This window comes from Raphanus sativus, chromosome 2, assembly GCF_000801105.2.
Source record: "Raphanus sativus cultivar WK10039 chromosome 2, ASM80110v3, whole genome shotgun sequence".
NCBI classification, from domain to species: Eukaryota; Viridiplantae; Streptophyta; class Magnoliopsida; order Brassicales; family Brassicaceae; genus Raphanus; species Raphanus sativus.
In genome coordinates, this window is record NC_079512.1 from 25,883,303 (window position 1) to 25,908,261 (window position 24,959).

A 24,959-nucleotide genomic window follows, 5' to 3' on the forward strand; every position below is an offset into this window, starting at 1 on the left:
TCTTTAAATATGGTAATATCGCATAAATCATCTCTAAAATAAATATATTCATATATAACATTAAAATTTCGAAATTATATTTTATTTTATTTTCTATAATTATACAATTTGTATTACTAAATCTTTAAAAAATTGCTACAATTTTTTAAAAAACTTGATTTCTAATCATAAAATCATTAGATTCTTATATATCTACATATTCTATAAATATTGTTAGTTCAAATTTTTGATAATTATACAATATATTTTTAAATAAAAAATCATTTTATTTTAATTTAATATTTAAATAAATAAAATCTATATTTAAATATCGGTAAAAATAATAAAATCTATAATATTTAATAAACCTTATTTTAAATATAAATTAAATTTTGAAAACAATTTTACTGCACATGGTGCAAGAAAACACCTAGTATATATATATATAGAATACACACATACGCATATGATTGTTAACTTCACGGGCGTTTCATTAAATAACCCAAAATCAGTTTCAGCGCTTTGGCCTTTCATCTCAACAGTCTCTCCATTTTCAAACAAACTCTTCAGATTCTCGAGAAAAATATTATTTTCCCCAGATTTCAGTTCCTATCTTTCTCGGAAAATGGAGTGGTGATGCACATTGAGCAAAGACGTGCGGAGAAGACGAAGAAGGCCGAGAATCATCTTCTCTGATTTTGATTTGATTTACTTTTTATCTTTGATCGCAAATATGAATCCGTCGACTTCTACCGAACCGTCTCTCGGCGAGAAACAACCTAGTCTCCGTCGAAGTCCGTCGACGCCGTCGCTGTGCTGCGGAGGATCCACCGCGGCTGAGTTCTGCGGTGGCACGACGGCAGATTTCGCCGCGCTGTGTTGCTGCGGTCCTTGCAGCGTCGTCAGCCTCGTCGTCCTCGCCGTCTACAAAATCCCTCGCGGACTCTGCCGCCGTATGCGGCGGAGAGGAAATGGAGATTCGAAGCTGAGCAAAGTCGGGAGCTCGAAGTTCGCTGTTCATCCGAGCAAAGAAGAGGACGAAGATCTGGATAAGCTAGCGATGGAACTGAAGGAGGAAGGAGAAGAGGACGACGAGGAAGCGGTGGCGTTAGAGAAAGAGATGTGGAACAGATTTTACAGCGGTGGTTTCTGGCGCAGCCTTTCGCAAGCCGAAACGGCGTCGTCTCCGAAAGCTGAGTAGAGAGAATCAGATTCCCAAGTGTATATAGGATAACAGTGTGAAATGTATATGCCTCTTGTTCATGTACATTTTTTTTCTGAAAAATAATACATGATTAGTAACTTTTACATGTCTAAGAGCACCCTTATCCACAGAAACCCACATGATTTCTTTAAACTTTTGTTTTTTCACTTTTTCTTAAAAAAAAAATAAAAAAAAAATTCACCAATCGCAGGTCACCACGTGTCATGGGACACGCATAATAGTGACAGAAACGCCCAGTTGCAGTTTCTCTACCTGCGCCTTTTTTCTCTATTTATTCCTCTTTTCTCTCCATTTGGTGGATTCCTCCTCTTTAAAACTCTTTAGAGAAACCTGCAATATTAGTGCTCTAAGATCCAACTTTAAACATTGTCAGAGGAACCATTTTCATGGACGATATGTTAATTGTGTTTAGCCTTACTAGTTACTAGTAGATGATCACTCTGTGAAGATCTGACTCCAACAACACTTTATGACCTTTGAGAATACGAGGTAGTAGTAGAATATTGTAGTCAAATTAATCGTCCTTAAAAGCCAGGTTAATATAGTATTATATGGTATAATCACAATGCGTTAAGCATATCTATATATATATAGATTCATGAACTTAAATCACTTTTGATTGGATCTAAAGATTCAAAACATATGGCAATGTAGTTGTGTGCATATATCTAGGTTACACAGCAATATTATGAATCCACACGTGATCAAAACATTTGTAGAGATCTAATTTGATCGAAGAAAAAAATGTAGAAAAGACATACGTGTGACTTTGGCATACATAGCCCTTAATTATGAATAGTGTAAGTAGGGATCAAACACTGTAACACAACAGTAATAGACAGGTAGAGAACATCACAAACCGAAGAAGATTCACGAGCACAAAAAACATAAATATTGAGTTGGTTTGGTATATAACAAACTAAAACGGAATTGGTTAAAACGTGCTTTAAGTTGGGATTTCTATATAAAAAGAGAAGCATCCAGCAGTAGATTCGGAAGAAGCGTGGGATATGGAATATAGCAGTACCATTAGCTATGCGTAGGGCTTAAGAGATAGAGAGAGAGAGGGTCAGGTGGTAAAGTAATAAAGGAGGTTGAGTGAAAAAGGTGATACAAAGGTAAGTAACTAGGGTTTCATGTGAAGCCAGAGTACACTGTATGTCTTCGTGTAAACTGTCCTTTTCTTTCTTTAACTCTTTCAGTCTAGAGTGGGGGACCCTACGATTTTGTATCTTAATACAATTGATTTACTGAGTTCCTACGACACCACTACTGTCTCCTCTCTATATATTTATTGTACTCTTAAACCAATTCATCTTTTACTGACACAAAATATATTTTTCCTCTTTTTTACTCTATTTACAATAACATTTTTGCTTAGTTTCAAATTGTCTTGCAAATGGAAATGCAGCTATGATGCGACGACAACTGTTCAAGGATTTTAGCATGCGTTGAATCCTATGCATTACGTCTTTCTGTAACATTAAGGTGCGGAAAACTTCGTACTCCGTTTGTCTTCAAACATTTTCAAATGACATTTTATAATAGTTGAACACTTGAACTTGAAACCTACCTAACGTACAGTGTGAATTCACAGGTCAATTATATCCCTTAAGTTCTTATACTTTGTTTAATCTTTTAATACTACATGTTATGAAATCTATTGTGTGGATTGACCATAACCAAGTACTTAACCAAGTACTATACAAGTCCAACATATACAAGAGGAAGTGCAAGTAGGTTTACATCCGGTTTACATCGGTTCATCTACAAACCGGACCGAGATCAGAAGACTCAGTCAACCTTGGAGTTATCACCATGACCAAGTCTTCTCTATGACATCAATGTAGTCAATGTAATCAATGTGTAGATTTTATTCCTTGTAAAGCATTTGTAAACCCTTGTATCAAACCACTATATATTGTGGTGTTGGCTAATGAGAAATACACACAACTTTCTCACAAATCACTCTCCACATTCTCTTTAGTTTATAACACGTTATCAGCACGATAGTGCTCTCCACCTGAGAAGTTTCTCTCCACCTGAGCTCCCTTTTCCGGCCACAAAATCTTAAATCCATGCGCAACTTTAAACCGCCGTATCTCTCAAACCCTGTGGAGCCAGACGACGATCCACCTATCAATCTGAAGCCCAAGACGAGAAGAATCCGTTGCCGTAGACGGCTTGTCGATCCGATCTCTGACGCGTCGTCAATCGCATAAACTATCCGCGTCGCCGACTCATGGTTTTTCCGGCCAGCTCCTCCACCTCTCTCTCAACCAGCTCATCTGTGGATTAGCTCTCTCTCATGGTGGTCCATTCAGATTCTTGTGGTGTAAAATGGTAAACTAATCTATCCATAAAATCTAAGAACACATTATATCTGAAAAGAAATCTAAGGATCTATATGAATCCATAATATTAATCTTGTTTCTATGATCCATTATTCCATGAAAAACTTGATTCTGATTTATTTTTAATCCATAAAAGTTATAATTCTCTAAAGGTTCTAAGTATATCAAATCAGATTAAAATATTTAAAGATCTATATGAATCTTAATTATAAAATTCTTATAAAATAAAATGTTAAATCCTAAATCCCCTTCTTGGTTTGTAAGCCATAAATCGGCTTTACCTTTCTCCTATATGATCCGGCCTTAAATCCGGATTTGTCTAAAGGATTGAAACCAATAATCAAACCTTTGTTCATTCGCATCACCAGCTGTTCCAGCAGGTTGTATAAGTCGTTTATCAATACCATCAAAACCCTTAAACCTCTTGCTTGGTTTTTCAACCAGCAAAATCGAAAATCCAAAGATCAAAACCATGAATCCAGTCAACCAAAAATAAAATCGAAATTAAATCCCATCATTGCATATCTTTGAATATTGATGTTTGCTTTTTAACTGTTAAAAGTTTTATGATTTTTATAAATGCAAAATCGGATTTTATAAATGCATATTTGATTTTATTAAATGCATATCTTTGACTGAAAATGTTTATAAAACTTTTATAACATATAGTCTTGATTTTAATAAGATAGAATAAATATGCATGAAATCATTTGATCATATAGGTTGATAGCTAAATAATTGAACCAACCTTGAATAGATTTCATATCATATTGAATATTGATCACATAAGTTGATAGTTAATCTTGATCTTTTACCATATGCCTGAAATTGATGATTAAAATTATATAGTAATCTTGTTGCATACTTGATAGCATAAGTTTAGTAAAAATTTGAATCATCTTGAATCATCTTGAACCAACTTTGAATGCAATTGTCATATTGTTTAAAAATCTGACCATACATAATTGTCATATTGCTAAGACTGATTTTATGTTTGCATATCATTGACAATCCTGATAATAGTTCATATAAATTAAAATGGTTCATATTGCTTGCATCTAAATGATTCTCTCTGCTTGCATATAATTAGACAAAATCGGTTTTCATTTAAACTTAGCATGTTTGCCTTGATTGAAATCATAAACCTGTTCAAACCGATCAAACATGGATAAGTAAATTGTTAGATCATTCCATGCATCTTCTTGTCATATAGTTTATTAAGAATTAAGCATCCTTGCTTTTATTAAAATATAAACCTTCCTTGAAACCAATTGATTTAAAAATCTGATTGAATTTGGTTTAGACATTTCCTAAAAAGTTATAAATTTTCTTGTCTTGGTTTACCCAGTAAAGGGGGGAAGGAATCAGTTATTATTTTATGATCTTTGAAAACCAAATATCCTCATGCATTAAGAATCACATTTATATTATTTTGGTCCAATGCTTAGGACAGAACATCCGATTAGTTCTTGAGCCATGCATTTATCATTCGACCATTGTGATTGATTTTCATCCATATTGCTTGATCTCATTTAAAATTATGATTGATCCTTTTTCAAAATTCTAAAGGGCTTGGAAACCCTATATGAAATTATATACATATATATAATCAATTCAAATATGAATTATAATTAAAAGGATCACTAGATGCAGTGATCAATTGATCATTGTCATACTAGAAATGCTTAAAGCAAATATATTATATGATTTGAGGGAAGCCTTATTAAATCATTATTAAATCATATAAATTAAATCATATAAATTAAAGCTTCTATTGCTTGCATAAATTCTTGATGCTTGAAAGCAATGTTAATTCAGATGTTGAAAATCATCTTGAAATCTAAATCTTGGTGACTATATCTAAATTTCTCACTTTTGAGATAGATACAAGGCGATTTTCTTAATCATAAGCCATCACCTTACTGAAAGTCTCAATGATCAATATCTCACTATTGAGAATCCTCTCGACCTTTGGATAAAACTTAAATCCAGAAATGATCACCATAATACGGTGCTATTACCAAAGGTCCTATATGATTTGAGGGACCTAAAGACCCAAGACTATAAGTCTGTGGATGAGTATAACTCGGCTCTATTCATGATAGTCTCATAGTTGAAATTGTGTGGAGAGACTATCACATATGCTGACATGTTAGAGAAGAAATTCTCTACATTCCACAAGCAATGTTTTGCTTCAGCAATAATACCGAGAAAAGGGTTCCTCCACATATGCAAATTTAATCTCTTGTTTGTTGCTTGCTAAGCAAAATAATGAGTTACTCATGAGGAATAGTGAGATGAGGTTTCCTGGATTTTAAGGCATTGCCTAAGGCACATACGGCCACAGAGCCATATGAAAGAGTCAAACCATGGCCATGCGAAAGGCCATGGAAAGATGACAAGGGTGTGCGTGGATATCACCTACAACATTAGTCGAGGCCGAGGCCAAGGTTATCAACCTAGCCGTGAGTATAAGTCCGTGGGAATAAGTCCGATTTTAAAAACCCAGGCCTCGACCAAATCTGCTTGCCATCAGTGTGGGATGAATAATCATTGGGCCAACCGATGTAAAACTCCCAAACACCCTTTTGAACTCTACCAGGAGAGCATAAAGGGATAGAACCCTATGGCCCATTGGGTCCATCTAGATGGTGCGAATAATTTCGACCATAAGAATGATGATCAGCTTGAATACGAGACTTCATATTGCCTTAAAGAGGCCAATTAGATTTTGACATCATTTTACTTTGTCTTTGTTCTCTATAATGGACCAAGCCACATTACATTAAGAGACAAAAGATATTTTATTCAAGGTCATGGCTAGTCCAACCTCATGATGCCTAAAGGCACACATCTGAAAATCTCTGATGCATTACATTCCCCATAAATCAAAGTGGAATTTATCAAAGTTTCAAAGACATTCATATGAATGGTCTATATATATTGAAACTATGGGCAAAGGAAAGAAAAGATTCCTTATGATTTATGAAAATGGCCATGGCCAAAGGAAAGTCCTAGAGACTATACCTAGTATATCTATAAGACTTCATTAAGCCAAGATAAATATGATTGTGGGTTAAGTACCCCAAATCACTTTCCAAAGAGTTCAGAGAAGCCTATAACATATGGCACAACATGTTTGGCCATCCAGGCTCTATTATGATGCATAAAATACTCTTGAACTCATTTGGACATTCCTTGAAAGAAAGGAAAAGAAGTCCGACCAAGGCTTTGCCTAAAAGGCATTATATTCACCCTGTAAGACCCATTGAATTAAGAAGAAAATATGGTTTCCAACAATGGGCAAAAAAAGAATAAAAGTACCTAAATTAAAATAGCCTAAGTGGTCGAGACTACATTCTCTATTGATCTAGAGATCAATATGATAATGGCAAATAGCCAGGGCAATCATAATCATGTTTGATTGACCCACGAAACTTATCACTTAGATGGCATTACCATACTTAGCAATCTGAATTATGATGCAAAGATTTAAGGGCACAAAAGCTATCCCATAAGATCTCACGTTTGTGCAATATATATCTATGCACAAGGGAATTTATTGTCCCAAGCACCACGAATTAGAGTATGTTCATGAGGGGGAGTGAGGACAAATCCCATGATACATGACCATACTAAAATCCGTGAAACATGGTCCACAACCATATTTCATATTGGTTGAATTTATGATATTATGACCATTACCTATAAGGTTCAAAATCTAAAAGTCCATATGCTTGGGGACATCATGAGTTATAAAAGATTAACTTGCATCAGGCCATTGATATTATATCAGGCCATATAAGTGATAATAAATATTCCCACCTCAGACTAATACGGGTCATGAGTCCAGACATATATCATATTAAGATATTATGAATTAAGATATTATGAATGAATCCACCACAAACATATGTGCCATCTAAAGATCATATGATCTTAGAATCTCATAAGGAGGATATGATCTTAGAATCTCATAAGGAGGATTGGGAATATATGTTGGATATATATTATGAATATACTTTCTCCATAAATTTAAAAGAAACCTTGAGCCAAAATGGGTGATTTAATCATAGGCCAAGGAACAAGGATTACATAGAGTTTATGAATCCCAATATCCAACATTTGAAAGGAGAAGTAGTAAGCTGGTAAAGAATGGTATCAACCATCATTGTCTTGGCAAAGATCCTCGGACTAGAAAATATTTATAGACGTCCATATGCTACAATGATAGCAAAATAAAATGCCAGACACATTGACCCGAGAAAGAATGACCATCTTATCCCAGCTTAGCACCACACGGTTTTGATGTCTTAAAGACGCAAACAAGTTGCTACAGAGTCTGATATAAGACCGAATATATGTTCCAAAAGGAACCTCGGAAATTAAAGAAAGGTGCAAAAAGAAACCGAGGTAATAGATTTTCCAGACAAGGCCGAAATGGCTATGCCGTCAGTATCAACACTTGGGGTTCGGGACGCCGGGCCTCATGGTACTGAAGGCATTGATAATGATGAGATCTCAATGAATTATTTGATGTCTGGAAGGAAACCATATATATATAAATGTGTCGACACATACATTCATAAGAAAAGCGCAAACATGTAGCACATGAATAATGAATCGAGGATCATGAACCCACGCAAGAGTACTCATAAATAATGAATAAAAGAAAGAAACGTGGGGTTTCTAAAAGTGACAGATAAAGGCGTATTGAATTGGCCATGAATATGTAAACGCCATATGATGCCCAGTGAATAAATAAATCCTGAAAGAAGGGTAAATCGTGAGACAGACCAAGGGAGGTCTATATAATCCAAAGTGGTGGATAATACTACATATGTCACTACATATAATGTCTGGAAGAAATTCAAAAGATGTAGTATGTTATATATGACTCACTGGATGATAATAATATTATTGGTACCTAAAAGGTTTACCAAAATGTATTAAGCTCAGAATCATAAGATGAGAAAAGAAGTTCGCATGAACAGAGCTGTCCCGGGATTAAATTAAATTGCTACATATAAGCAAATGAAGAGTTCTATAAGAACAGTTCAAATCAGTCTATAGAGGAATTTTGAATTCCTTGTGTTATACTAACCAGCCTAAGATAGGTTAAATGGTTATTCATGAAACCTTAGAAAGGTTATAGACCATCACCACAAATTAGCCAAATTTTGGTAATACTTATAGTTGGTCAAAATTCTCAGCATGAACCAACCAAGCTGTGGTATGAATGAATAAGCTATCATAAAGATAAGTTATAAGATCAAAGTTCATCTTTGAACAAAAGGTGTAGGACCGCATTATGCGTCCATATGCGACCCAACGGGTCCGACCATATTATAAGATTTGGTCCATGATAAAGCTATAGATCATGGATGTCATTAGACATAAATTTGAGGATCAATTAGATCAATTCTATGTCATGACCGTGTCCGGCCTAGATCAGTCCAATCGTCCATATATATATAAGTGTACGAATTGCCGGCACACTAAGATTGACAATGTCTCAGATCAATCATAGATCATCTATGGACATATGTAAATAAGGATCATGATCTAACTGACATGACCTTTGTTTAAAGTTGTTTATGGCAAATAATATTATACTCATAAAGCTAAGGCATATCCATAAGTCCTAGAGAGCTAAGTAGCTCATACTTGATATAATGATGATCCATATTATACAAAGGATCTAAAGTACTAGCCAGCCAATATTATGGAAAGGCATATAAGAGTGATTTGGTCAATGACCATAATCAAAACGACCAGAGTATAAAATAGTACATTTTATCTAAAGTACTAAAGTGGTCGATATCAAAGTGGTACATTTTCTAAAGTACCATCAGGATTCTAAGAGACATGATATGTCCGAACAATACAAGATTGTTCAAGTAAAGAATCCATGAACATCTATTCAGCAAGTGATGTTTAAATCAGGGGGAGTAGTATGTGTTGTACTCTTTTTCCTTAACTATGGTTTTATCCCAATGGGTTTTCCTAGTAAGGTTTTAATGAGGCAACATTAAGCATATTATGAACTCATATGGTTATGGCATTGAAGGGGGAGTGTTATGAAATCTATTGTGTGGATGGACCATAACCAAGTACTTAACCAAGTACTATACAAGTCCAACATATACAAGAGGAAGTGCAAGGAGGTTTACATCCGGTCTACATCGGTTCATCTACAAACCGGACCGAGATCAGAAGACTCAGTCAACCTTGGAGTTATCACCATGACCAAGTCTTCTCTATGACATCAATGTAGTCAATGTAATCAATGTGTAGATTTTATTCCTTGTAAAGCATTTGTAAACCCTTGTATCAAACCACTATATATTGTGATGTTGGCTAATGAGAAATACACACAACTTTCTCACAAATCACTCTCCACATTCTCTTTAGTTTATAACACTACATGATTACTCCTTTCTTGTTTTCATATTTTCCCACAGTTAGTATTATGTAAAATTATAAATTTAATTTATGAATGGTATATCGTGGATACATTTTGTCCGTGTTGTGTATGCTATTTTGCACATCAAACATATACAAACTTAAATTCTCTAAGGAAAAAGAAAATATTAGATATAACAAATTATATATGCTGAGAAGAGTTTTTAAGAAAAAGGTGGTGTCAATATGAAGATTCCCCTGCTGGCTGCTCAAGGTTGAATTCGTGGTTGAGCTGAGGATATATAGTCCACACGACCTAATAGTGCATGTTTGTAAGCTTTATAAAAGTAGAAAAGTTTAAACGGTAACGAGGCTTCAGGGGATGTAATGATCTATGTTCAAGATAGAACTAGTGACTTGTCAGAACATTTCCGGATTCTCCTTTACTGTGGAAAAATTTGAAACCGCCAAATTCATTTTAGTTTTAGTGTCACGTGTTTTGGTTAATCATAATAAAATACTGAATGTACTTTGTGTAAGAAAGAAAAGTTTCTACTCGTTTTTTTTTTTGAACATAAAAAGTTTCTACTCTTGCCACAAACAATTTTGTAAAATTTTGTTCTGGAGGAGGCGGTACATGATACATTTGTGTATCAGTCGCATGTGATTCCATAGTCGTCGTTAGCCAAGAGCATCTCCAACCGAAAATCTTATTTTAAAAGGAGCAAACTTCAAAATAAAGATTCGAAGGTTGATTATTCCAACCATAAATTTCAAAAAATCATTTTTTGACATTTGCATTATAAATTTTAACATTAAAAAATATTAATAATTATAAAAATTCACAAATAAGTATAAAATATATTATACAACATACAATATTACAATATTATATAATACAAATAATCTAAATCACATATATAATAAAAAACAGCACACATACATACAAATTTTAGAGTTTTGGTATTTTGATACCACTTGTAAGATATGCAATATTGGAGTGTTTATGTAATTTTTCTTAATTTGTGCTAAATTTGTTTATTGTATTTCTATTTTGTGTGAAATTTATTAAATGTATTTTTTTGTTGTGTGAATTTTATTTTAATTTTATGTAATATTTATCCTATTTTATTTTGTTTTGTTTTGGTGTACTTAAGTTATTATAAACCAAACTTAGTATATTGTGAAAAGTAATAATTATAAGGACCAAAAGAAAAGTAAAAGATCATGAGTCAGTTGTTGTTACTGACAAAGAAAAGTAAAAGAGAGTTTTCACTATTTGAGGACACAAACACAAGAGACAGAAAAGTAACTGGACCATAATGAAATGAGCCCAATGGGCCATGGGTTCTATCACATCCTACCGCGTACAGCACATCAGTCGGAAGCTCTTTACTGTACAACAGTATGTTCCCAATGCATAAAGGGATGATGCAGAGGAGACTGGTGGATCTTGCAAGAGAAGGGGCTAAGGTTGAATTGCCTGCTTATAGACGTCACTTGGATGTATGTTGTGGTGGCTTGTGAGGATGACAATGACAACGACGTTGACATCCCTCTCGTATCAGTCTACTACGCCTGATTACGATTTTTAACATCCCCAAACGTCTTCACTATACTACAAAAGACAGAAACATGTCAAAAGGATAGGTGTGTGGTCGTGAGAAGTTTGGTTGGAAAGATAAGAGAGAAACAGAGGTTTGGTGTCTCGTTTGAAATAGTTGAGTTCTCAAATGCGAATAGTTAGTTATACATCAACTACAAAGAGGACATTTCACAAGCCCATTTTTGCATCTCGTCCACATCTTACCATTACTTATCATGATGATCAGCAATCAATCTTATATATACTTGCGCTGATTACTTTTCACATTACATGATGGTTAAAAATGGTCAATTATACCGTTCAACCACTTGACTGATGTCATGAGACCTGGTGATATGTTGTTTAAATCAGCAAAAAGCACCTAACTGTATATATATATATTATATATCCATGATAAAAGAAAAACATCAAAAGCCAGGTCTTAAAATAAGTGATATATATAAGCTAGAAAAGATTAAAAAACAAATCTAAGAAACTATTTATACAGTGGTAAATAAAGTGATTGACAGTATTCACCAGGTGAATTTGCTCTACATGTCGGCCACAGATGATGCGGATCCAATGTCGATGTAGAATCTAATGCACGTTAACTCCTTATTCTGCAAATCAATCATCTTCATTTGCAGCGAGTACGAACCCTGGAAGATAGATAAAATAGTAGAGGCAGGAAGAACTTGAGAGTGTGCAACGTTCAGATTCAGACACATTCAAACTAGTCATGTTATTTATGTCTCTTATTTATTGCTCAAAAATCCTACAAAAACTTACAGAAGGAGCATAGGCAGAAAGAACTTGAGAGTGTGAAACCAAGAAATCTCCGGTTTCTACAGGGCAAGTAGTCTCACTGCAGAGGTCATGCGTCTCAGAGTGAACGTGCCATCCAAAGTACGAAACTTCAATCACCAGCTTCCCACCCGAGATCCCACGGCCTTTATAAGAAGAAACACACACAAATAATCATTGAGAAACTAATAAGATGCAAAAGCAAAGATACAAGTGTTGAAACAGTTAAAGAAAAGTGAAGTGAAGCAAGCAAACCTGTGTTGGCAGAGATGGTAAAGGTAGCTGTCTCGCCTCGAGCTATAGGATTGGGCGATATGTAAACCTCTTTCACTTTCACTTCATACTCTGCATTCTCCTCTACAATAAAACATACATGACAACCTCAGAGCACCAGTCGAGAAAGGAAGAAACAAGAGGGTCAAAAACGTTACCACAATATTGGACATCGGTGGCTCGAACAGTGGTTGAAACGAAGAGGAGAAGATAAACAGCGAGAGGAAGAACCGCGACTCTGGACATGGTTGGTGGAATTCTCGGAAGCTGTTAAAGGGTTTCAGGTGGTGATCAAATACAGAGTAGAGCGCCGTTTCTTTTATTCTTATATATTCTCCTCCAGGTATTTAAGCGAGATGATCTGGACCGTTATTTCAGCTAGGTCAATTGTTTCTGAATAGTAAAAACGGACGGCTAAATTTCGTTGGTAAAGTTATTTGGTATGGACGATCTCAGCCGATTAGCCTCCATAACGAACTATTTGGTAGTTAATGATTTTTATTTATTATTTTTTTTCGGGGAAAAGAATAGTGTTTTATTACAATACTGATTTGCCACCGAAAAAAACATTAGTAAGATTTGCCCGAAAGTGTTATTACAATACTGACTTCGACTGTATAATAGCTCTTCTGTTACATAAAAAGTGTTATTTTTTAAAAATAAAATAAAATATCATTCCATGTTTCTAATATAATTTTTTATATGTTGTCTATTATTTTTTCAAACAACAAATAAACTTTTGTTTAAATCATCTTTATTTAAATAATTATACATTAAATAAATACATTAATATATTTTATCACATTATTAATCTACGTGGATGTGTCAAAATTACATTTTTAAGAAAAAAATGGATTATAAATTCTTTTTATGTATCTTTCATTTTCTTCTTCTTTATATGTTAAATGTTTTTTTTTTGTAACTAAAATGGTATATGTATATTTTCCACAGTTTCGCAATATTATAGTCTCAAACAGATTAACATTACAAATTGTTTCAAGAAAACTAAATTTTTGTTTTTTTTTAATTATACAGATGTATCATGGTCTCACTAGAAATGGTCCAGACTAGTTCCATATTGTCACGTGTCGATCCTCTATTTCTGGTGATGCCGAAATGTTAATTTTTCAGTAGCCGGGATTCGAACTCAGATGGCAGAACTCACAGCTGTGAGCCTTTTATCACCAAAACTAGAGCTAGAAGCTCAGAAAACTAGATTTTTGTTTTGTGAAAGGAACCAAATAACACCTGTGAAATTTACAGCTTCAAGATAATATACTCTAATAAATGTCAACAAAAAATCAAAATATATAAAGAAAATAAAAGAAATTAAAGAGGAGGAATGTCAAATATCCATCGCCCGACGGGAAAAGGAAACAACGTCGGCGACAGGTGTCATCGCCGGAGACGGCAAGGGAGACGTACGACACACAGGACACGTAGGATGAAGTTTGAGCCAAGGGTCAACGCACTTGACGTGAAACAAATGGTTACAATCCGGCAAAACCCTGATCATATCTGTCTTCTTGTAATCCGCAAGACATATTGAACAACACGACGTCGCAGTAGAATCCCTTTGCAAGCTATAACTCACGCGAGCCTCTTCGTAAGGAATGTTTGGGAAACTCTTGATCTCTTCATCGTTTAGTCCCAAGATTTCGACCACCACGGTGTCGTTTCGATCATCATCGCCGTTGACGTGAAACCTTTCTTCGCCAGGTAGCGAAGTTACATTGACCTGTCTTTGCCTGCGTCTTGACCTCGGAGTGGTCGTGGGAGATGCGGAGATATGGGTTCTAGTGCAACAATAAGACGCGAGGGTGATTGTGGTGATGAGGAGAATTATACCAATGGAGACACCTAGCCCATAAGCGAAGCCACCGATCCTATCGCTGGCTGGTATCAACAGGTCGGAGTTAGGCTGCACCCCCGTGGTATTCATTGCGGTCACTGGATTGTAATAATATTTTGCGAGTTTTTGAATGTTTTGGGGAATGTTTGTTTTTGGTCATCACGATGATGATGTTGCGGGAGTCAACGTTTAGAAATAGGCTATGTCATATAGGTTTTTCTTGGGTAGGGTGGCTTTACATATGATAACAAATACTAGTGGCGTTTAATAACTTTCACATATATATACAAATACTTGTTAGACGTTAACTCATCAATCATTTGAAATACGTTTGATGCCAGAGTTGCTTAAGTGATGATTTTCTCTTTTTATTTACAAGTAGGTTTGCATAAAAGTTCAAAAAAGTTTATATATGTTAATTATATGAAGCAAAACCAATATATTAATCAAATTGGCCTAGATGCAAATTCAAGTCATAGAACATCTGCAATATAAAACTTTATTTTTCCAAAAAGGTGAAATAACTTTATAATGAAGTTGAGTTTTACTCTAATCCTACTCCATTTTGAAATAAAATATGAAATCTGGTTGAAGATATTCTAAACAGACCATAATTTGTTTTCTTGTTTTAGGTTTCGAATAGTGACTGCGGATTGAACGGTGCAGAACAAGCGGTTCAACTGTGCTGCGGTTTTAACTGTAATAAAAACATTAAAAGAAATTTTTGTGTTAACTGTGGTGCAGTGAATTTCGGATTGTAACATTCAAAGTTTTAAATAATATATTTTTGTTTATGAAAGATAATATATTCAAATCGCCTTAGTTTTTTTTTTGAACAAATCGCCTTCGTTTTTCTTTTTTTTTCTACAACTTGCGACTTTGCATGGCTTAGTCATAGCTGTCTCTCATGTATTTTAACCCCGGTCTCTTAACCAGGAATTTTAACTCATGATTTGGTTTTTTAAATTTTTTTTAAACATTTTTCGACTAAGAGACGGCTCTTATTTCTTTTATTTAAGAGACGGCTCTTATATCTCTTATTTAAGAGACGGTTCTTAGCTTTTTCAGTTAAAATTTAAGAAAAATTAAGAATCATCTCTTAACTGAAATTAAAAACTCCAGAGACTGGAGTTAATCATGGTCGCTTGATTCTATAAGATATATTACTAATATTGCTTGTAATGATTGAGACGACTTGACTTTTTCTTGTTATCTGGCAGAAATAATTTCTCTAAGTGTAGAGGATCCCTCGAATCAAGCTGGAGCCTGGAGTCGTGGTTTTAGTACTCCATCTTAGTGTACGAATGTAGGATTCTTGAACAAACACTGAGCCATGGCATGTTGAATACTTGAATGAAATGACGTATTTAATGGTCTTGTTGTCTGCTTTTGATGCACTGATGGTGGCAGAAAACTGGCAATTTTAGTAGTGGTTATAGTTAAAATCCACTAGGTGGTTTTCTTGCTCAATGTACATAAATAACTTTAAGAAAATTATTTATTAATATTTAAAATTTTGATTTATCAATCATTTAAAATTATAAAAAAAAATTATTTAGTTTTTTTTAATAACTTATGATGTTTCCTAATAGACCGATTTTAGTGTATTGTATCACATTTTAATTTAAATAAATTTAACAATTGAAAACTTGATAATAACATATTTATGCTGATTTATGGATTTAATAACGTTTTTGAATGTTTAATTTTTTATTAGATTTGAAAATTGTTTTTTCAATTTTTTTTGAATTTTAGTTAAAACAAGTTTACTTTTGTATTCTTTAAAATAATTTTTGAACTTACACTTGATTTTGATTAAAATATACATGTCATATTAAATTGGTTAATTTTTATATTAATTTGATGTGGAAATTTTATCGTATTTTCTGTTATATTGTTTTAAGGTTTAATGTATACAATCCGTATTCAAAAACGCGTCACCGAGAACCGGGAAATTGTCGGAAAATCGTTATACGGCCATCAAGCGTGACGAATTAAAATAATTTACTGAAAAAATCGGATCTAAAAGAATCCTCAGTTATTTCCCGTTTCGGCCTATGAATCAATTAATATGCATAGGATTTATGAAAATTGCATGAAAACAGCAAAAGAAACGAAGAAAATTGATCTTAAATCCGTCAAAATCAAAGAGTTATCATGCTTGAAATTACAGGAAATCTAATATTTTAAAGATGAAGACAACCTAGAAATGACAAAACTACCATTCATTTAACTTAAACATTTTAAAATAGGTATAAATACATTTTCTGCTACCCGAACCCAGGTGTTGTGCTGGTAATGGATAGTCACAACCACTATGATATGTTATCCTTGATGCATTTCTTAACAAATGTATTATATATTTCTTAAAATAAATTGCCGATTAATTCCCTGTTTAATCTCCGATTTTCTCATTCGGCGCTAGGTACACCCAAGCGTACGATAAATGCCTAGTAAATTTCCGAACAAGGTATATATATATACAGTGTTGGGCCCAAATCATGATTCAGCCCGGATAATTTGTACACGTGGAGACCGATGGTAAGTTTGATTTAAACCTTGACGTAGAAAGACGTCAAATATAGACTGAGAACTGTATATGCTTTGTTGATACATATCGATACACAGAGCCGGGCTTAGAATTTTAAAGGTTGGAATCCCAAAATGAAAAACAATGGCCAGAAAAACTGTTGTAGGTGAGAGAGGATTCGAACTCAGGTTCAGGTTCAACATTAATGACTATTTAACCACTACACTAAAGATAGACTTTTAGAATCTTATAGCCGATTGTTTTGATATTATTTGGCGGCCGGAAGTCCATGCTTCTTTTGCTTGGGCTCTGCCGATAGATATTCCAATAAGTTGTGATATTCACGCAGAATGAAGTAAAAAATCCCGAGTTCTCCGCGATCAAATGAACAAGGAAAAGATAAAATATCAGAGAAGTGAAACGACATAGACAATGATAAAAAGAAAATAGGATGAGAGAAGCAGAGCCGTGCTCACTGTTGTGAGAAAAAGGCGCAAGCCTCAGGCCCTTAATTTTCAGTCAAATTTTAGGGCCCCACTTATATGTACAATACATTAGTTTGTGTGCAGTGATTTATATGTATAATGCATTAATTAATTTGTAAGTGTTAGGAATATTTGCAAAAATATGTATAGAGTTTGACTGGTTATATATGTTGTTCTCTACATTTTAGCTTGGAATATTTTGTTTTTGGAATTTTGTTATAAACAGTCGTCTTAGCAGTTGTATTTTTTTATAAACATATCAATTAAAAATTTCATAAAGAGACCATTTAAAAAAAGATTGTCTAAGGTTTTGCAATTTTTTTTTGCCATAGGCCCCAAAAAGGGTTCGCACGGCACTGGAGAGAAGAAGCACATTCACACCCCCGTACATGCACACATATACAGCTCTACCTCAGACTCTTTCTCAAATACATCTACCTTATTTTACCTTTTGTTCTTTAAATAGTTTAAGTCTTGTTTATATTTATTGATCTTGTAAACACTGTCATTATCAGTACATAATCAATTTTGTCAACTTGAACATGATTACATTGTGTACAAAAGATTTTATGTCCACAATTTATTTATTTCCTAATTTCCAAATACAAACACTACTAGATTCCTAATGTGAGTTTTAAGATCCACATATATATAGTATGTATCCAATTGTTATTATCATTTTAAGAATCTTAGAGAAAAAATCAAAAACTTAATCATTAAGATTGTACGTGTCATGATAAAAGAAAGTCATTATATTTTCAGAAAACTATATGAGATTTTTTTTTGTAAGAATGAATGTGGTGATGATACGTAAACAAAATTTTATAAAGATCACACTTCAAATAATGTTTAGGGATATCAACAAAAGACTGAGACTAAAGTTTGCTGACTTGTGAATAGAAATGTGAGATATCACATTTGCATATATATGTATATATCTTGCTTTGTTTTATAAAGTAATAAGTAGCATTTATGCTAAGATTTTATTCCTTTTTAGAATACACATAATCTTCAAAAAAGTGAAATATCACATACAATATTATTTTACTATGTTTTGCCAAGTGCTTGAGGTTTGGGCTTTATATGCTTGAGGTTTGGGCTTTATATGTAGGCACTAGTATATATATGTGTGTGTATAAGTTGATATACAAGTGCAAGAAAGACTAGAGTCAATGGCAAGAGAAAAGATGAAGCTTACTCGGATCGCGAATCCAAGGGAAAGAAAGACCGCTTACAAGAGGAGGGTGCAAGGGTTGATAAATAAAGTTAAAGAGCTAACCATCTTGTGTGGCTCAGATGCTTGTTTGACTATTTTCAACCGTGATGATAATAAGTTGGTGGCGTGGCCGTCTCCGCAGGTGGCTGAATCTCTCATGGACCGGTTTTACTCATTACCAAGCTTCGAGAGGACCATTAAGGCAGAGACTCAAGAGTCATTCATCAAGACCAATATGAAAAAGATGGAGAAGAAACTAGTCGATTGTCGGGAGCGAGTTGCTGAGTTAGAGGTGGAGCATCTCATGTTCCAACTGGATAACGGGCGCAGGGTTGATGATCTCTCCCAAACCGAGGCTAAGATTTTGAAATCATATACAAATAAGAGGATTATGGGTTTGAATAAAAAGTTAGGTTATCCGGAACATGCTTATACAAGTGTCAAGGAGCCATTTCTGAGGGATGGGACCCCGAGGGTTTGGGACGCTGCATTTGAGCAGGGGTATTGTTCTAGCCTGACGGAAAGTAGCTGTATCTATTTTTTGGATAAGTGGTTCTTTGATGATCCAAAGGTCCAAGAACATGGCGATGATGGGACTCATTTACCCACACTGGTTCATCGATTTGATCTGAACAAGGAACCATCTGATGACGAAGAGGACTTGGAGACCTATAAAGGTGAGAGTAGCAAGTCTGGTGGTGCAAGCGACGCCTGATTGAAATAGCCGTCGAAGAAGTTAATTAATGTGTCTTGGAATAAAACTGTTGTTGTGTCTTTATTGTTGTTGTGTCTTTCTCATCTCATATGATATCTAGTTTGTCTTGTTATCTGTCATATTTCTAGTTGTGTCTTTGTTTGTCATATCAGCTTAATTAATAGAATAATGTTTCTTTAATATTCTCCGCAACTTGAAGAACTCATCTCATATCATAAGCATGTTTTCAAATTTATCTAAACAAAGCCTTCTTATATAACCTGAGATCATCATTGGCATGCATGCATCAGTAATATGTACGTTTGGATCAAAAGTTTCATTCGGAGTAGTTTCTTCATCCTTTTATTTTATGACGCTTTTGAAAACTTGAAAACATATTATGGAATTATAACGCTAATGTAGAATGCAAACAAAACTTATGCTTAATCCATTTTAGCAAAAAAAAAACCTTATGCTTATCCTTTTTTAATCATATATTAGTGCTTAGTTATATTTTTCTTGAGCAAAATGGGTTTATGTTGTAATCTTCATTTGCCTCAGAGACAGATAAGCAAGGAGGCGATAACCAAAAATCATGACGACGAGTGCAACCACTTCAGTAACTCCATTGTCTATTCTCATCCCGTTGATGGATTGAGCAAATTCTTGATACTGAACTTTAAGAAGAAGCTTGTAGGTGTGGTAATTGAAGGATAGGTAACGTATCCACGAGATGAAAACTGGTACTTTCTGCAGGACACAAAAACAGAAGAAAAAAAACTCAGAAACATAGCCCAATCAAGAAACAGAGGAAAATTCAAGAAACAGAGGAATCACCTTAACAAAGAACCCTCCAGCAAGCATAAATGTCATGACAGTTACTGAAGCCAAAGTCGTCGCCTTTTTTAAGTCCATTAAAATTGCACCAATAGCAAGTCCAAGTCCCTAGCAAAGAAAAAAACACAACAAAAAATCAGCATTTTTTTTATTATAATTTCTCATACAGAAACGTGTTCTTGTTCCATCTGAACATACCTGAGCTGCAATGATGCAAAGGAAAACCGTGAGCATGCTCAAAAAGAATGGATATGGGCTGAGACGAAGACCTGTCATGAAGTAGACCACGAGAAGGAAGAGAGAAGGTAGAATGAAGTCGAGAGGGAGATCACTCGTGGTCCGAGCTAAGAAGTATGCACTTAATCTATACATATCCGCTGCTCTCTCCTTATTGAGCATGGCCCGCTCTTGAGGAAACGTAAAGATAGCTGTGAAAACAGGGAAAAACCCCCAGAAAACCGCTATGAAGAAGAGCAAACCGGCCTGCAATAAAGGTAGAGAGGAGTAATATTAGGACATCTAAACCGATAACGACAACAAAGTCTTGGTAGCTTAGTGTTAGGGAAAGAATGTTGTTTACTTTGTGTTTTGGATTCAAACAGAGGATCTATTGTATTAAAATATGAATATAACCTAATGATAAATATTATGTATTTTATTTATTTAAGAAACTATTCTCTCAAATTAAATTAATATTAAACATAAATTTGATTACAAAAGAAAATTAAATATATAATTAAAAATTTCGAAGAAATTAAAATAAAAAATTAAAGAGCGGACTAGAGTCCAAATCTATCTTATTAAAACAGAAACATTCTGTTGGACCTAACATTTATTTTGTAAGTTTTTAAATTAAATACACCTTTATACTTTATAGTTAAACCTATATTAAATCACTAATGTTCCTTTTTTTCTACTACTATCCATGTTTCCAAACAATATACTTATTTCTTTATACTACTATCAATGCTTCCAAACAATATATTTTTATACTACTATCAATGTTTCCAAACAATACAATAATTAATCTTAATATTTTATATCTATCATTTTCTCTTTAAAATTTTGTAGAAACATCATAATTTCATAAATTGCAAAATAATAAACTGAAATTTGGATTATAAGATTACAAATTATGAAACTATTACAATTTAAATCAAATTAGATTACATATTGGTCATCCATCAGTTCAATCGGTTAGTCTCGGATTTTAGTGATTTTTGTTAATATGAATATTTCAAAAAACCTAAATTGAATTGTCAGATCTCCGGATTAACCGGTATAATCACAATCGGGTTGAATTTAGAAACACTGATTTAAATGCAAAAATATTTTAAATACACTCTTTAAAAATTACCAAAATATTTGTTAAGTTATTAGTGAAAATTTTCATCGTAAAATATTCCGCGCTTCCAAAGCGCGGATCATAATCTAGTATTCTTTAAATTGAAACATCTAAAAATTGACTTCTGGCCTCAAGAAAATTTATGGGCCTAAAGCCAGAAACTTATACTGTCAACAGTGTACCTGATCTTGTAGTCCGCTTGGAGTCCTAATATCAGACTGCCACCAGAGAAGACCTAAAATCACAGCTGTGGCAAGAACTTGTGTAACACGCAACCAGCTGAAGTATTCATGTCGCCTCTCTTTGAGTCCTCTACAGAACAGTATGCAGTATTGCTCCAACCAGCTTGCTCCCCATTGTCTCTTCAGACGCAGAGCTTTAGCCTTAGCTTCTTCTTCTCCAAGTGGCACAGGATCAGTCAGTTTCTTCTTCTCCTGTTCTGCAACCCTAGTCTCATATGCCTCCACCAGATACTGCTCAGAATGTTCCAACATATATTTAAACTCAAATTTGGTTTCAGACAATTTTAAGTTGTTTTTTTTTTCTGTGATTATTAATTACCTCATGAACAACAGCAGGAGATGGCTTGCCAGTTTGAGATTCTCTGTTTGAAATCCCAACTTGAACTCTATCATCTAACTCAGAAGGCACAGAGATGTCACTGATGTTACCGTTGGCGAGATCAAGCAAGAACTCTGCAGGGTTCATGGCGATGAGAGGGGAGCATCCAATGGAAGAGAAGTAGTCCAAAGCTTCTGATGATTTTCCAAAGTAGAGAAGGTTTCCTCTTCCCAATAGTATCAGCTTGTCGAATCTATGGAAGAGTCTACTCGAGGGCTGATGTATCGTTGTGATCACTGTCTTCCCCGCCTGTTACAAAACACACATCAAGATTCAAAACAACCATCAAAGAATAGAGATGTAACAAAAGAAAGAGACAAAACCTCGGCTATGTCGTGGAGCATCTGGATGGTTCTTAGAGCAGTGGTGGAATCTAAACCTGAAGTTGGTTCATCAAGAAGTAACAGAGAGGGATTGATGATGATCTCGTTACCAATAGAGACTCTTTTCCTCTCTCCACCTGATACACCTCGCACGAATGCTCCACCAATCATAGTGTCTTGGCACCTGCAACAAATGATCCAAGTTGTCAGGCCGGATTTGAGATTTTAGGAAACTATATACAATTACTAAGAATTTCTATAAATAATTTTTCTTTTAATAATTTGGAGGCTATGACCATATATATTTTCTCTTAAAATTTTAAGGAACAGAGTAAATGTTTCACTAGGTTTGACTCAGATCCGGCCCCGCAAATTGTTTTAAAAACGACCAAAGATTCATTTGTAATGTTCTTGAACCTCTAAGAGACGAAACATACCTCTCTAAGCCTAGTTCTTGGATAACACCTATAGCTCGTTGCTCCTTCTGCTCTCTTGTAAGAGTCTTAGGTAGACGCAAACGAGCAGCGTAGGTTAGCGTTTCTTTCACGGTAAGATGAGGAAACAGAACATCGTCTTGGGTCACAAATCCAATCCTGCCACCAAACCAGAAAAATCATTTTATGTCTCCATTGTATGTATTCTTACAAGAGTGTTTGTAGGGGGGTTTAGGGGCCAGAGAAACTTACTTGCTTTTCAAGTACTTAGAGTAAGGCTTGTTGTTGTAAGTAATAGAGCCTCCGATGGCAGATTGAGAGATTCGACCGCCGAGTAAGCTAAGAAGAGTTGTTTTGCCACTCCCCGATGGACCCATGAGAGCAAGAACTTCACCAGGACTCACACTCCCATTTATTCCACTTAATATATCTTTCTCTGCCGATGATGTCAATTCCTTTATCACCACTTTGTATGTAACTTCCTTGAACTGCATGTATTGAAAACCAAATAACCACCGGTATAGGTGTTTCGGAAAAAAAATTAAAGAGACATAACTACATAAGGGACAACCCCCATTGTTTTTTTTCTTCTTTTGTCTGGTTTGAAATTGATTATTTTACCTTGAGAAAGATGGGCAATGTTGGTTCTGCTTGAAACTTAGGCTTCTTGTTTCCTGCTTCATTGTCTTCCGCTGAAACAGTCAGTTGATTCATGGTTAAGAAACACTAAGGTAAAGAGGTCAGAGACTCAGTGCATGGAGTTCTAAGCACAGTGGTAAGTGATATTTATAGTGTACTACGATGTGTTAACTGTTGGTTGGTCAATCTTTGTTACTGACCTTTCTTTCTTTAAGATTTGACTTTGGGGTACATTTTGTAGTTACTAGACGTTCAAATGGTCAAACTAGAACTTTGACCCACAATTTTGACAAATGCACACTGTATTCTCTTTTTTTTTTTACTTGTCACAATAGGCTGTTAAGTTTTTGTTTTTGTTTTTGAGGAGTATAAAAAGCTGCAAGCTGAGAATCATTCACTAGGTAACGTTTACGAATGTCAGACAAAAAAGGTAACGTTTACGAATCACTTATTGTTTTTGTCAACACTTTTGGTTTTTATTTTAGAATACTACAATATTTATTTTTCTGTTTATTTTTTTAAAAAACCTCCAACAATTTTTTAAAAACATCATTGTTTTACAAAAGAAATTGAATCATTTTTTTATTCTTTGCACAGAAACAATGCTAATTTCTATACATTTTCTAATTTTATCAATAGCTTCGAAAGGATTTAAAACACAACTTAGAGCATCCCCATCAATGAACTCTTGGTAAACTCTTTTTTCCATTATTATAATAGTTTTTTCTTTTTTCGTTTTTTATAAAAAAATTAATTAATCAGTCCAATCGCAACCCGCCACGTGTCGTGGGACCCACGCTACAGTGATGATCCGGGTTCGCTGCAATGACTTTGCAGAAGACAGGTTAATAGCATTTGATTATTTTAATATTTTATTTTTTCCAAAACTGTGTGAATCTCCCATTTAAATTCTCAATGGAGATGTTCTTAGAGGTTGATTGGTTAATGCTTTGGTTGCCGTGCACAGAAGAAAAATATTTCTACAGCCACAAAATTACATTGTTTTGATAAATTAATATATCATTAACATCTTTGACTTGCTGACAAAAAACTAACATCTTTGACAGTCAATATATATATATATACTCAGGATTTTGAGCGTCAAAGGTGTTAGTTTTTTTTTGTCAGCAAGTCAAAAAACGTTAGTCATACGTTAATTTATTATATACATATATATTAACCGTAAAAAATGTTAGTATTTTTTGTTAGCAAATTAAAAGTGTTAGTCATAAATTAATTTATCAAAACAACGTTATTTTGGATAGAATTTGTAAAAAATTAAAAATTACAAAACGACGGATACTTTCATAGAATTTATCAAAAATAAAATCTTTTGATAAATTAAAGGATGACTAACA

The 24,959-nt window shown here is 34.3% G+C and overlaps 5 protein-coding genes across 8 annotated transcripts; 2 read left to right on the forward strand and 3 right to left on the reverse strand.

Moving 5' to 3' along the window:
* Window positions 1-433: 433 nt before the first annotated feature.
* Window positions 434-1,283, forward strand: LOC108840498 (uncharacterized). The gene has a single exon (XM_018613324.2). The coding sequence runs from the start codon at window positions 713-715 to the stop codon at window positions 1,178-1,180; it is 468 nt and encodes a 155-aa protein (XP_018468826.1). The 5' UTR covers window positions 434-712; the 3' UTR covers window positions 1,181-1,283.
* Window positions 1,284-11,219: 9,936 nt separating this feature from the next.
* On the reverse strand, window positions 11,220-12,964 carry LOC108841635 (uncharacterized). 4 transcript variants are annotated; one of them, XR_008942576.1, is made up of 6 exons: window positions 12,784-12,964; window positions 12,608-12,709; window positions 12,338-12,498; window positions 12,086-12,207; window positions 11,774-11,896; window positions 11,220-11,581 (listed from the first exon to the last, which is right to left on the reverse strand). XR_008942576.1 is itself a non-coding variant. In XM_018614389.2 (5 exons), the coding sequence occupies exons 1-4, from the start codon at window positions 12,869-12,871 to the stop codon at window positions 12,100-12,102; spliced, it is 459 nt and encodes a 152-aa protein (XP_018469891.1). In that variant the 5' UTR covers window positions 12,872-12,963; the 3' UTR covers window positions 11,220-11,576; window positions 12,086-12,099. The 4 variants fall into 4 exon arrangements, 3 of the variants coding, with proteins under 3 accessions (XP_018469891.1, XP_018469890.1, XP_018469888.1); XM_018614389.2 differs by lacking the exon at window positions 11,774-11,896 and having other exon boundaries at window positions 11,220-11,576; window positions 12,784-12,963; XM_018614388.2 differs by lacking the exon at window positions 11,774-11,896 and having other exon boundaries at window positions 12,784-12,963.
* Window positions 12,965-13,090: 126 nt separating this feature from the next.
* On the reverse strand, window positions 13,091-14,785 carry LOC108841482 (putative RING-H2 finger protein ATL71). The gene has a single exon (XM_018614237.2). It carries the CDS (start codon window positions 14,565-14,567, stop codon window positions 13,971-13,973), a length of 597 nt encoding a protein of 198 aa, XP_018469739.2. The 5' UTR covers window positions 14,568-14,785; the 3' UTR covers window positions 13,091-13,970.
* Window positions 14,786-18,664: 3,879 nt separating this feature from the next.
* LOC108838879 (MADS-box transcription factor PHERES 2-like) lies at window positions 18,665-19,423 on the forward strand. The gene has a single exon (XM_018611750.1). The coding sequence runs from the start codon at window positions 18,665-18,667 to the stop codon at window positions 19,421-19,423; it is 759 nt and encodes a 252-aa protein (XP_018467252.1).
* A 348-nt stretch (window positions 19,424-19,771) lies between these two features.
* On the reverse strand, window positions 19,772-23,699 carry LOC108840965 (ABC transporter G family member 22). Its single transcript, XM_018613758.2, has 9 exons — window positions 23,584-23,699; window positions 23,215-23,450; window positions 22,966-23,121; window positions 22,529-22,712; window positions 22,146-22,454; window positions 21,767-22,057; window positions 20,438-20,722; window positions 20,240-20,347; window positions 19,772-20,152 (listed from the first exon to the last, which is right to left on the reverse strand). Exons 1-9 carry the CDS (start codon window positions 23,674-23,676, stop codon window positions 19,937-19,939), a joined length of 1,878 nt encoding a protein of 625 aa, XP_018469260.2. The 5' UTR covers window positions 23,677-23,699; the 3' UTR covers window positions 19,772-19,936.
* Between the last annotated feature and the right edge of the window lie 1,260 nt (window positions 23,700-24,959).